General features: G+C 37.2%; 1 protein-coding gene across 1 annotated transcript in view; it reads left to right on the forward strand.

Moving 5' to 3' along the window:
- Nucleotides 1-2,042: 2,042 nt before the first annotated feature.
- The window catches only part of LOC145780767 (solute carrier family 4 member 11-like), a 41,042-nt gene continuing 29,407 nt past the window's right edge, over nucleotides 2,043-13,677 (forward strand). The window contains exons 1-3 of the mRNA XM_082592395.1: nucleotides 2,043-2,822; nucleotides 3,529-3,639; nucleotides 4,243-4,381. Of these exons, the coding sequence (XP_082448521.1) occupies nucleotides 3,603-3,639; nucleotides 4,243-4,381 (176 nt within the window). The 5' untranslated portion in view covers nucleotides 2,043-2,822; nucleotides 3,529-3,602. The remainder of the gene's footprint in view (nucleotides 2,823-3,528; nucleotides 3,640-4,242; nucleotides 4,382-13,677) is intronic.

Below are 13,677 nucleotides of genomic sequence, written 5' to 3' on the forward strand. Positions count from 1 at the left end.
TGTAATATGTGATGTCAAGCTGATTGTGCGGTGATTTTCACATTCCTTTGCTCCCGGTTTTTTAGGTAATGCGATAAAAATTGATTTGTTCATGTCGGTAGGCATCTCTCCTGAATCATATATGTTATTGAAGAGTTCATGCAATGCATCCACACCTACATGTTCAAGTGTTTTTAGCATCTCAGTACTGATCTCATCTGGTCCCACAGCCTTATTCAATTTAGTTTGTTTTATGGCATGTTCAATTTCACTTTTTAGAATATTTGGTCCTGACATTGGTTCACTGAATTTGAAAGGTTTTACAGTTCGATCTGGATCGTCATATAAATCAGATAAATACTCTTGTCACCTTTTCTGTATTTCATTTTCTTCCATTAGTATTTCACCTGTTTTACTCTTCAAAAATCCTGACTTTGACGTAGAATTGTGCTTTGCAGTTAACGTTTTGATTCGTTGATGTGTTTCTCTTGGGCTGAGATTATATAATTTTTCGATTGATGTGCACTCGTCATTCAAGTATTTTTCACAGGCTTTGTTACATGCTTTCTTTATTTGTTTGTTCAACTTTTGGTATTCACTTTTATTGTGTTTCTTTTGCCTTCTTTCTTCCATCATTTCTAAGATTTCTTCTGTCATCCAGTTTTTATGTCGTTGGTAATTTATTTTAGGAACTATTTCATTGGCTTTATTAATCGAATCTTTGATAATGTTAAAATGTTCTTCCGTGGTCGTCGTTTCAGTTTTGTTTTCGGTATTACTACTTGTCATTTGCAATGTGAAAGCTTGTTGGAATTTCTCTTTAATGGTTTTGTCTTCTTTACATGCGTTCCAGTTGAAGTGAATAGTTCTTTTCTTCCTTTTCAGTTTTTGTAGTCTTAATCTGAATTTTGCAACAACAGGATTGTGATCACTATCGCAGTCTGCCGATGGGAAATAATATTGTTTGCAAATTCAGGATTAATTATAACTCCTACTCCCCTTGAGTGCTTATTGTTTCCAGAATACATAATTGTGTAGCCATCTTTATTTATTCGTCCGCTGTTATTCCACCTCATCTCTGATATGCCTAAGATTTTGATATCCATTCTTTTCATTTCTTTAATGATGTTGTCCAATTTTCCTTTCTGATACAAGGTTCGGACGTTCCACGTTGCAATCTTAAAAGTTTTCTTCTTCCATTGTTTTCGAATATTTTGCTTCTGTTGTTGGTTTGCAGTAGCTTTTTGACGGTCCGGTCTGACCTGCAAACCATCAGAATTCGGACCGAGCGAGGAACCTTACTTTGAGGGATAGGCCCCCTTCACGCTGTTTAGCTTTATTCTTTCATGTAAAATTTTCATCGAGGTATATGTGGCCAAGAGTTTACTGTAGTAGGTCGGCCAGTCCTGATCTACAGTGCCCCACCATCTTGGCTGCTTCGGGTTAATCCTCAGCATTACTAGTTCCGCCACGTAGAGGCGATGGTGTTGGACTTCAGGAACCAGTGTTAGTGTTTAGACAGTGTTAGTCTTCAATAAAAAATCAACCAGGTTTGGTAACTACAAAAATTTATTGGTAGAGCTTTCGCCGCCGTAAAGGCGGCTTCATCAGTACTCTTATTCAAATAGAATGATTTTAAAATAGAAATATTTTGATTCTATTTGAATAAGAGTACTGATGAAGCCGCCTTTACGGCGGCGAAAGCTCTACCAATAAATTTTTGTAGTTACCAAACCTGGTTGAATTTTTATTGATTATTATACGTTTGGTTGAATCCTCTCACATGGATCCTACAATTATTGATGATTAGCAATTCCCATAACACCGAGAAGCCAGATCTGAGGTTAAGTTTTTTCTTTCACTAATTGATTTAAACGTTTCAATACGTTTTTTTCTTTACTACTCCCTTGTTCATTTTTAATTCATTTCTAATATAAAATTTTCATTATGACATCATTATTGAAATGCATTTTTACTTTTAACCTATCGTTGCTATGCCAATGTCATTGCATCTCAACATTCTTAGAATTTAGTTCTGTTTGAATTAGCGGTTCAGTTTGTTTTTATTCCTTGCTATCACGATAATAAATAGTGTAGGCTATGTCATCTTTAGAAGTCAGACAAATGATAGGAGCTATAATACGTAGAAACTAGTTTTATAGTTAAAAGTTCTCTTCAATTACAATTTTAATAGATTTGAATTTTTACATGTTGATTATCGCCTTATTATCTAGTTTACTGACCTAAAGTCTTATAGTTATGTATAATATTTGATCTTTTCTATTTTTTTACTATATTATCTACTTTTTTAACACTTTCATTAAATTTTATAATCATCTTAACAGTATTTCATTCTTTATTATTGTTGCAGATTATACTGACGAAGCCACACTTGTGTGGCGAAAGCTCTGTATTTAAATAAACCGATTCTTCTGATTTGGTGTGATATTGTTTACTTTATTTATTCTGAGGTTAAGAGTTTGTAGAAACCTTTTATTACTAATGTTAGTCTTAGTGCATAGTTTTTGCTTTAAAATGTGAACTGCTTTGAAATGCAAATAACACCAGCGCACAGCAAAGCACAGATTTCAAAGCGTTTGCGTCCGTCTTCTAATCCTACATTCTGTACGCAACCGTTTCAAAGGATGTTTTTGTTTTGTAACATAATGTTTTGTTACGTCACAATTAGTCAAGGTTTAACAAGTATTGGTTTTGTTGAGGGTGGTGTAGAAATTTGAAAGTCTCAAGTGTCCACTTATAGGGTAATTTATTGCTCGTTGCTGAAAAGATAAGAACGCTGAAAGCAAGAACCAATAAAGTTGAAAACATTAACAATTTGACAGGTGAGTTCATATATGCTGAGTTTGAACCAATGACGTTGCTGATAGTTTGTACCAAGGGCAAGCCACGTTGGCCACGTTTTTGGTCAAAATAACGTTTTTAATTAGGAATATTTTCTATTTTGAGGGTCCAGTTTTAACATGTAGCTTGTCAGAGAATTGTCTCCCACGCCCACATGTCAGCTACTTAGATCTGTCATTTTCAGTGAAAATCTTTTATAAGTTAAATTGATTTTATTTAATCTTCATTTTCCAGCGATTAATCTCTGATGATATTTCATCGCGATTATTAAATCCCGACGCAAATGACCATCCATCCATGGTGCACCCCTAAGAAATTAAGATGTCATTTGAACAATATACTGATCTGTAATGCGACCATCGAATTAGAGCTAAACTGCAACGTAAAAGTAGAGTAGTTCTCAACTCCGATTTGTGCTGCAAGGCCTTCTAAAAGCTGCAAGGCCTGTGGTTTCCCATGAAGTGAGAACAATTTGTTGCTACAGAATTTGAGTAGGAGAATCTTGAATGTTTGCACCAATGGCTGTCACTCAGGGGTTTCGAGAAGGGTCAAGGAGGTCCCCCTCCATGGAAGATATCCCTCTTTACATCTGGAAATAAAATTGTTGCAATATTTTAATATAAAATGATTGATGGAATGTTAGCAAACTATTTTACATCAAAGCCACAAAATTTTCATTTTTTTCAGGTTTCCCTTCGTCAAGTGCAGTCACGTGGTCATTTCAATCATTTAATCGATATCACGTGACCAGGCAGTGAACCATGGCGAGCTCAGAGAAATCAACTTTGCAAGTTGACGGTGAGGCTTCCGATGTAAGTGGGGGAGGGGAGCTCAGTCAAACTACCCAGTGCTTCCAGCAATCAAGTTTTAGCCAAAACATTTCTATTCCGTTATTCCACGTCTGGATAAAGTTTCACCGAAATAATTTCCTTTCAGACTGAATAAAGTTTCACATCACGTGAGAAAAACTCACTCTTCGTTCGTTCTGCAGTGAACTTTAGCAACTAAAGAAACAAACTTGGAACGTTAAAGTGGGTCCTTTAAGACCGATGACCGCCCCCTCTAAAGTGGGTCCTTTAAGACCGATGACCGCCCCCTCTACCCCTTAATACTGCCCTGGATTAAGGGACAGAATAAATTGTCTGAGGTTAACATAGCACTATCACTAATTTCTCAAAATAGCAACCACATCAGTATTTCCTGCCTTTCATGCATCAATAACTTAAAGAACCGAGATACAACATAAGCATTAACTGACACCAGGTTAAAAGTGCAATCTGCAACGCAATAGTTATGTGCTAGTTCAAACAAATAATGAAGTGTTGTGTTGCTTCAGTTAGTTTAGCAGCAGTGTTGCCACGTTAGTTAGTTGAATATATAATACAATGGATGTCACTACAGTCAGCACTTCTTACCACAATCCTATTTACGTCAACGAGCAACTTGAAGATGACGTTATTGACGACAACAATGACGTCACAGTGGAAAACACTGGAGCAACAGAAGAGGACAAACAAAAAGCGGCACGGAACAGGAAAAGGTGAGTCCAACGTTTTGGTTGCTGAGCAGTTGAAACTTTCATTAGTCTCATCATCATTAAGTTCCTTCCTCTCGTCGAGGGTTGGAGGCAATGAGACGCCAAGTTTTTCTGTTGGGAAATTTTTCTACTGCTGTTTTGTAGTTAAGTCCTGACCAGACTTCAATATCATTAGTCCGAATTCTTGGTGGTCTGCCCCTATTTCGTTTGCCGTTCATGTGATCAGACTAGGTCGAGGTAAACCAAGAAAGAATTAGAATCCTTTTGACAAAGTCTGGCTCAAAGACCAACAAATAAAAACTTTTTCAAATTTTAAAAATACTTGAAACTTTGAAGTTCTCTAGTAGTAAACTGATAGAGGAGATCTGCCTGACTATCTGAGCGGCTACTATGCTGCGACGATCCTTTGTCCATTACTAACTTAGTTGGTCTGTCTGCACTGTCTAAGTACGAAAGGATCGGTCAACAGTCTAAATACTTTCTTAGAAATTTCTAATAAAGTATTTAGACTGTTAACCGACAGGGCTGGATTTCAGCCGGAGGGGTCCGGAGCGCCGCTCCGGAAGCTCGATCAAAAAATAGACTTCTCCGGAACGGCGTTCCGGAAGCTCAAATATTTTATACTCTTATTATGCTTTGCCCTGTTCAGTAAAAGTATCCATAATTGTTGATGAGTCGAACACGTTAAATCGGGTATTCACTCTGATATATCTTCGTATCAGTCTTGACGGAAGCGAACCTGTGAATGTATTAATTTTGTTGGTCTTGTTGAGCTCGCTAGTCTTACGGCGAATGGCATCTATGATTCCCTGAAGAGCTGCCTAAAATCATATGGCATGTCTACAACATTTTTATCTTCTTGTTGGATTGGTTGTGTTGTATGTGATGGCGCGGCTGTGATGATAGGTCGCAAAAATGGTGTAGCAAAATTGCTTCGTGATGAATTTTCAGACATTGTGGACTGTGGTGTGGTAACGTGCAACCATATATTGGAACTATCGGTTCGTCATTGGTCACAGCGGTAAACCATAATCTTTTCGTGGGAAAATTGTAACATAAAGTTTCCGGATCCGTTCGTCTGTATGTAATAACCGAAAAGAAACACTCTTCCGAAAACGTCAATTCAAAAAGTGTATTTCTGTAAAAATAGCCCACGGCTGTCGAAATTGGGGTGCAACGCGATACACCACTAAACTTGTCACTACAGTGCAAATGACTTGGATAAAAGACGGAAATTTTGTCCAGCTGGCAAGCACTAAGCAAAACAGTTAAATTTGCGACCAACTTCTTCAAGCAACAATTTTAAAATGTCGAGAATAAATTACGATATTTCAAACGCACGTAAGCAGTTACTGTGATGTAACAATGATAGGCAATGATAAGTTATTCAAGCACCTGTTCAAGCCTGGCCCACACCTGCTCAAGTCTGGCTCACACCTGCTCAAGTTTGGCTTACACCTGTTTAAGTAATTAAAGATTTAACGATGATGTAATGTTATGCTGCAGCTGCAAGCGATTGTGCAATTTAAGATTTAACGATGATGTAATCTCTGCTGTTTTCTAGCAACAGTCCATGACGTAAGACTCCAGGTTTAGTAGACAACGGTTATATGTGACGTTTGATATGAAAATTGTCCGTAACAGTCATGCTGTAAAATCAGTCAGTAATTCGAATCGATTTCGATCTTTTATGGACAAACGCTATAGCCTTTACCACGCTTCTCCCAACAATAGCAGGGAATTGGGTGAATGTGCAGCGGCTGTTGAAGTACAGTTGTTGAAAATCGGAAGAGTAGGCCTACTGGACACACATTGGGCAGCCTCGAGTTTCCGCACAGTTAGTGCCGTCTGGAATGATTTCTCAGCACTTGTCGAATTTTTCAAAAAGGTGGCTATTAGCGACACAAGAGATTCTCGGGAACGTGCGAAATATCAAGGACTCTTGTCGAAGATAACATCCACGGATTTCTTGTTGGAACTGGGCTTTGATGTACGAATACTTGCAAGAATTATCCGAACTAGCCTAAGCCTTGAATTGTAAAACAGAGCATGTAGGCTACTATTTGAGATGCAGATAACAAAGTTAATAATCTTGCAAAATTATTTGAAACACGAAGGAACGAACCCGGACGACATTATGGCATTGCTAAGGATTCTGAAGAAAACTAGAGTTCAAAGGTGTAGAATTACATGTAAACAATTGCAGAAATAGCCCGCTATTCAATCCCCGCATCTTCTACACTGTAAATCAAAAAGTGTAGTTTTAACCACTTCTAGGGGTGGTCTAAAAATTCCACTTCTACTTTTTCATTCCCACTACATAGCCTATTGGGAAAGATGGTCATTTCCACCCTACCAAAGGGTGATATTTTTCACCCAACAGAGAAGGGTGTATAATCACTTAGGAAATTTCATCCAAGATCGCTTGTTGAATTCAACAGACTTGTCATTTATTAACAGCCGAAAAATACTTGATTCAACTATTTGGCCAGAGGACACAGTAGCCTAATGACACAAGGAGAAAACGAAATCATTGAAGTGGCAAAGAGATTGCGCTTAGATGAACGCGAAGCTGCTGTGAAAGGACTTCGTGAATATAGAACTACAAAAAGAAGATCCCAGAGTCTTCAAAATTTGATAACGTCACTATAATCCCTTCCAATTTCATCGAGCGAGTGTGAGCGCGGATTTTCACAAATGAACCTCATACTGACATCTGACCGTGCTTCTTCTCTACACACTGTAACTGTTTCAAGTTTACTCTTTATACGAATGATCCGTCTTCCACTGAGAAATTTTTAACCAGCGAAGTATGCTGGATCCTGATTACGCCATGGGCGTAACCCGGCAATTGAGACCCGAAGTCGCCAGAGGTTTTATGATTTTGAATACGATAAGTGTCTTAAAAATTGTAGGCTATAACTTGAAAAATCAAAAATCAAAAGTGGAAAAAACTAAAAACAAATTTTTATCTTTTTTTTTTCTAGGCTATAATTTGTATTTTTTTGTATTATTGTTTCTCTAAAATATGAATATTTGCATTGAACAACGCTGTACCATCTATAGACCATGATACTTACTTTAGCAACGTTTTAGGTAGCCTACATCAAGTGTGTTGTTTTAAAGTCTTATAAAGACATATTTCTAAATTTCTTCTACGGCACCTAGTGCATTTGGAAAATAAAAAACTAGCGCTCCGTAAGCTAATTTTTTGGAAATCCACCACTGTTGACCGATCCTTTGGTACTTAGACAGTGCAGACCAGGCAGTGTTGGGCGCGATAACTCATTTTTCAGTTAAGCGATAACGATAATCGATAAACGAAAAATGCCTAAAGCGATAACGATAAACGATAAATCAAAAAAAAGTTAAGCGATAACGATAAGCGATAAATTATCGCCGATAATGTCCGATAACGATAATTTTTTTTTTGATTAGCGCTGCCTCATCTCATGCAGCACGAACTGTTTTCATCAACATGACGAAAAATCAAACATAATATACTGTAAAGGGACAAAACTTTTTGTAAGTTATGCATGAATAGAATCACAACAGCGGCAGTAGGTATCGAATCTTCAACTTCTTGATCCAGAATCAAACCACTGAGGTAACCGCCGTGCTTATAATTATACCTTCAGATACCAGTTGGATGCTTTTATCAATTGAGTTACACTGCCGCTTACGTGCAGTAGGCAAAATAATTAAATCAAATGAAAATACCATAAAAAATTCCAAACTTTGTATTTTGCTTTCTGCTTAAGGGCTGTTTACAGCAAAGTCAGCTATAATTGAAAAATTTCCCAAAAACGCAAAATGCTTGAAAATTTATCAGTAATCTTAAGCGTTATTGGTAGTAAAAATGTGCATACTGTGAAATCCATCAAGCTTGTCAAATTAGTCGTGTTTGTTTAAGAACAATAACATAATTATCTTAATTTACTGATAATTTCAGATAATTTTTTTTTGCTTTCTTTGTGAACACCATCATTAAAGCAATGGCAGAACGCTCGCCTTCGTATGTCTAAATTCTATGAAATCTGAGACAAGACTTCTAACACCAAACAGAACGCTGAGTTGTTGAGATAAGAATTATGATATAGCCTAGGCACTGTATTAGTGGGAATAAAAATATTTGATTGAGGTAAGCTTGGTCGCATAGGTAAATGAGCAGTGACGTGCGGTGAGGTTTCTAGATGGTGAGGCACTAATTTTTTCAAGTCACTTTTACAATAAAAATTTTTAACAACAAAATGGTATCATACTAATCAAAAAAATTAGTAGCATGTTTTTACATTTATTAAAAATAAAATCCATGCGCCTATCCTTTTGGACTAAAATATTTGTGACTTTGTTATACAGACCCTTCTTTAGTCCTAACATTATCACTAGATATTGAAAACAAGAGACAGGGAAAGCAGAAAAGGCAATTTTTAAAGCATAGCCCCACAGCCACTTCTTTTTTGAGTAGCAATTTCTTTGAAAGTTGCAAGTTATTTTTTTTTTGTTCAGTCGTCTGATGCAAACCTTATAAATTTAGAACCGGTCTTCCTTTATTTATGACTTCAACTTTGGAAATTGAAAGTTTATTTTTTAAAAATCTCTCAGATTTGATACTAAATCTTCCTCCATTTTTTAGTTAAGTTTTATAAGAAACAATCCTTTACACTGCAAGAAGTCACATACCACGTGCTATGCTGGCATTCCAGCTTGACGAAAAAGGTTTCATAGCTGTGACGTCACATTTGAGGCAAGCCTCAAATCGTAGCTAAATTGTTCATGATGATTTCTGGGCGACTTTGCAAAAGAAAAAGGCACGCATAATGCAGTGTATAGAAGTTTTCTGATCTGAAGTGAGGCACAGCTTGGCGTTGCCTCTCCTCGCGTATTTCAACGATTTTGACCACGTGAACGCTCGATATGAATATCGCCACAGAAACAGAAAAAATTAAAGCACTGTTTGGGTAAAGAAACGTAGAATTTGGGGGAAAGGGGGCACGACTACAGCAATTCACACAAATAAAAGCACCTAAAAACGTGCAATATTTACCACTTTTTAACAAATAATATTTATTCTGTGATAACCATATCTTTGATATAAATTTTGCTTTGCCAGATGTTGGCAGGTGAGGCACTGCCTCACCTGCCTCCCCTGACTGCACGTCCCTGTAAATCAGAAAGGTTATACTGTAGTTAGCATAATTTTACCACGCAACTCGATGCGCCTATTGTCATGCAAAAACTACTACAAAATGCAAAAAATGTGATGTCGGTCTGCATGTCAAATGCTTCAAGCAATATCATATTCCGAAATGACTTGTTTCAGTGATATTGTGTTACTTTGCTAATTTTCATCTGCTTATTTTTTGAACTTTTATTTTAATAAAATGCTCGATGACAATAATGACATGACAAGACATGAACAAGACATTTCCGATTTATCATTTTGAGCGATAAGTAAAATGTAATAACGCTTAAAGCATTACGCACAAGAAACTTGTGAAATTTGATGACGGATTTGCCTAGCGTCTTATATATAGGACGGCTTTTCTCTCAAAAAGTACAAACACAATTAGGAAAAAAATAATTGTGATATGTTTTTTAGGTCATAATTATGCAATATTTAAATTTTCCGAAAATTTTTTTTAAGTAGGCTACTTTCACTTTCGGCACAAATGAGCTAACTTTTTAAGTTAAATGGCACTTACGAATTTGGTTATTATTTTTGGATTAAAGTTATATCGCCAAGCTAGAAAAAAATCGATCTTACAGTCTATAACCGATCTTGTGTTGTTATTGTGTGTGAATTTTGTCTTTTAAACTGAGTTTGTGACGTAACCGCACATCTCAAGGCAAGTTCTTGCAATTTTAGTTAATCTACTCATCTAAAGATTTAATGCGCTTAAAACAGTAAGTTTCAGGTTTTGATGAGAGGGATTTCATTTTTTACGACAATTACTAAAATCTAACACTTCCAACGAAAAAAGAAAACACAAGAATAAAATAGTTGATCGTGAGGTGGCGCGAAAGACCATGTTTCCGATGTAAAAGCGGCCTCGTATTGCGACACTTTCACAAACCACTTGCCAATTTCTTTCGCTTCGCTTCAAAGGAATCTGTACTGTCTGTGCGCTTACATTTTAATTGTAAAATTCACTCGCGATTGCCGATTGCAGCAAAACAACAAGAGACTTATTGCATGCATTTCATTGCATTGCAATTTGCAACTCTAAAAATTATTGTGTTGTCAGGGCCGTTGCTGCAGGGGGGCGTGCTCCCTCCCTTGACAACGACCTGTGCACATACACTTCAGGCACTGAAGAAGAACTGGTTTCAATTTTAGTTTCATTAACTAGGTGGCTAGTAAAAATATTACTTTTCATGGTCTTTCCACATGTGTTGACCCGAAATAAAATTTATCGGCGATAATCAATTTATCGTTAAACGATAACTGAAAAAATAATTGAGCGATAACGATAAGCGATAAAAATTTATCGCCGATGATTATCGCCGATAAATTATCGCCGATAATGCCCATCACTGAGACCAGGGTTGTCAGACAGCTTTTGAGAAAAAGAGCCAATGTCGAAAAAAGGGCCAAACTGGGTAAAAAAGAGCCAAATTGTTCAATAATGTTAATAACGTTGCTAATAAAACATAATAATGTTAACAACGTCAATAACGTCACAACATTGCAACAACACAGTCTACATTCTACAAGAACAATTCCAAATCTTCATCTACTACAGTGTACAGTACTTCCGCCCTTCATCATAACTGCTCTTTCACTTTGCAGATGCCATACTCATAAATTGAATTAGCTTATGGTGTACTAGTTAGCTAGCTCATGGTACAACTACAAAACTACGAAAACTGAATTGAACGATTCCTGTGACCTACCTTCGGGAGATAAGAGTTGCCAGATAACTTTTGATAAAATACACCAAGCACTGTCAAACTAAAACATCGTAATAACACTTTTCAGTCTCAATTTCCGAAAGACATTTATTTAAATAGCTAGTTTGATAGTATGTGCCAACTGCTTCCATAAAGAGCCAAATATTGAAAACAAAGGGCCAAGGGGCCAAACAAATTTTTTTGGAGTTAACTGCCTCTAAAAAGAGCCAAATTTGTGAAATTTGGCCCCAAAAGGGCCAATCTGACAACCCTGGTGCAGACAGACCAACTACTTGAAACTTTGAGATAAGTCACGTCATAATGACGTTTGTTGCGTCAGTTTTGCAATCACAACGAGGAGAAGCACTCGGCCCATCCTCTCGGGTGGCAGTGATGCCAATGAATGGATAAGTCAATCCCAACTGGTGGTCATAGTGCATCATTATGACGGCAATGATGATCAAATGACGTTTTTACATTCCCAAACAGACAGCAGCTTTCAATGCCTGCTAATGAACACGTTTTATTGTGTTGCCTATGTGACGTCACACTTGGACGCAAACCTTCGCGTCTTCGATTCCAAGTTGCAGGTCGCTGCCAAACTCAGTTGTTGACGTTAGTTTTGCGTAAAGAACTGTCTGAGTAGCGTTGGTGAAGATGTATCTAATCTTTTGGTGTTGTTCATGGAATACAATAAATCTTTCACCACCTAAGTCGGGCAGTGAACCTGAAGCTATTGGTTCAAGAAGCCGACGCGTTTTGATCAACTAGTTTTATAGATTGATCTAAACGAGTTGTCAATTTGTCGACATTTTGCGTTGTCGATTCTGCTTTCCAGTTTCGTTGAAGATTTCTAGAAGGATGTCGCGGACTGGATATTGGTCCATCGCATTCCAACCACATTATCAGAATGGTTTAGTTTGTGCCAGAGACAGGGCAGAGGAGAACAGGAGAGGGTAAGACAGGAGAGGGGAGGTAGATGCAAAAAATAAAAAAATTTGCATTTCTAACAAAGTAGATTGAGGATGTATTTTAAAATCAAATCGCCAATTATGGGAACTGTTTATTGACGTTATTTTGCACTCATTTTTCTTATTACTGTATTAATTATCTTATCTGAATATTTTTATTGCAAAGTTTCCACAGTGACGTCACGAGAATTTTTGATAGCAGAAATGGCCCGTGACTCGACAAAGGTTAGGAGCGCTGGTGTAGCCACTTGATGAAGTCATACTGGATGACGAAATGAAGGAAATAAAGCTGGTTGTAATTTTTCCATGTTGTGGTAGCTGACGTCACAGTTACGATGACAAGATGTTGGAGATCTAATTGTTCCATGCAATCGATTACCACGCACCATCAGCAGTGGCGTACAATCCTACACACCCCACTAACCATGATCATTGCTTCTCTTTGTTCTTCCTGTGGCTTATGGACATTAGTCTGACGTCATCTCTGTTTGTTACCATGACGATACGCGGTCACCTTCAACAGATATCGACACGATGACATTCGCTTATGCTTCAAATTCGTTGGAGGGTCCATTCGCCTGCTTCTCATAAATTGTTCATTTTATGACGAAACAAATTGATGCGTTCTTTTCATCACCTTAATTTCACATTTCCAAAAGAATATTTTCGCCATCTTTAAAAGTTAAACTTTGTATTTTTTCAATTTTCAAACCATTTTAAATAATTCAAAGATGATTGCAATTTCCTGTCATCTGCCAAGTCAAATTTGCAAGAAAGCAACCAATTGAAAATGACCACACTGCTTGGCCGCATTGTGATCCGAGCCATTATCTTAACTCTTTCATATCTGGGCTTTTTGAGACGATGTTTTTCTGGGCAGGGGCACAAAGTTAGGGCTACCATATGTCCTCTTTTAGGAGGATTTGTCCTCTTTTTTCATAAAAAATGAATTGTCCTCCGAGGACACATGAAAATGCTCAAATGTCCTCTTTTTTGCATTGCTATCATTTTCAACAAGGTTTTATTTTGATGTAACGTTGGCGAAAGCTAAATAAGGCTAAGCAACCATACCAAAAAAGAAAAGTATGTTTTCTGTGAGTTGTGGCAGAAGTACAGTAAGCTATCCTTGTTTAAGAAAAGTGTTTAGGGTTATTGACTTTGAGGTTGACAATACATTGCTTGCTGTAGATATGATGGATACATTTATTTCTGTGGCAAACGAAGGCAGTGTTTCTCGATGACCGTGTCAGATGTATTTCTATAGTTCGACTCTTGTGTTGCCTATTTGGATGAATAGACTCGACCACTAGTTTCATTTTCCGAGTTCATATCCTTTGATTGAATGCTTATTGCTTATGCTGTCTTACACCAAAGAATAGCAGATGGAGACAGCAGAAAAATGGTCTACCACAAGGAAGTGTTTCAGCCCCCATC

Source organism: Aplidium turbinatum, chromosome 12 (assembly GCF_918807975.1).
Source record: "Aplidium turbinatum chromosome 12, kaAplTurb1.1, whole genome shotgun sequence".
In the NCBI taxonomy this organism is placed as follows: Eukaryota; Metazoa; Chordata; class Ascidiacea; order Aplousobranchia; family Polyclinidae; genus Aplidium; species Aplidium turbinatum.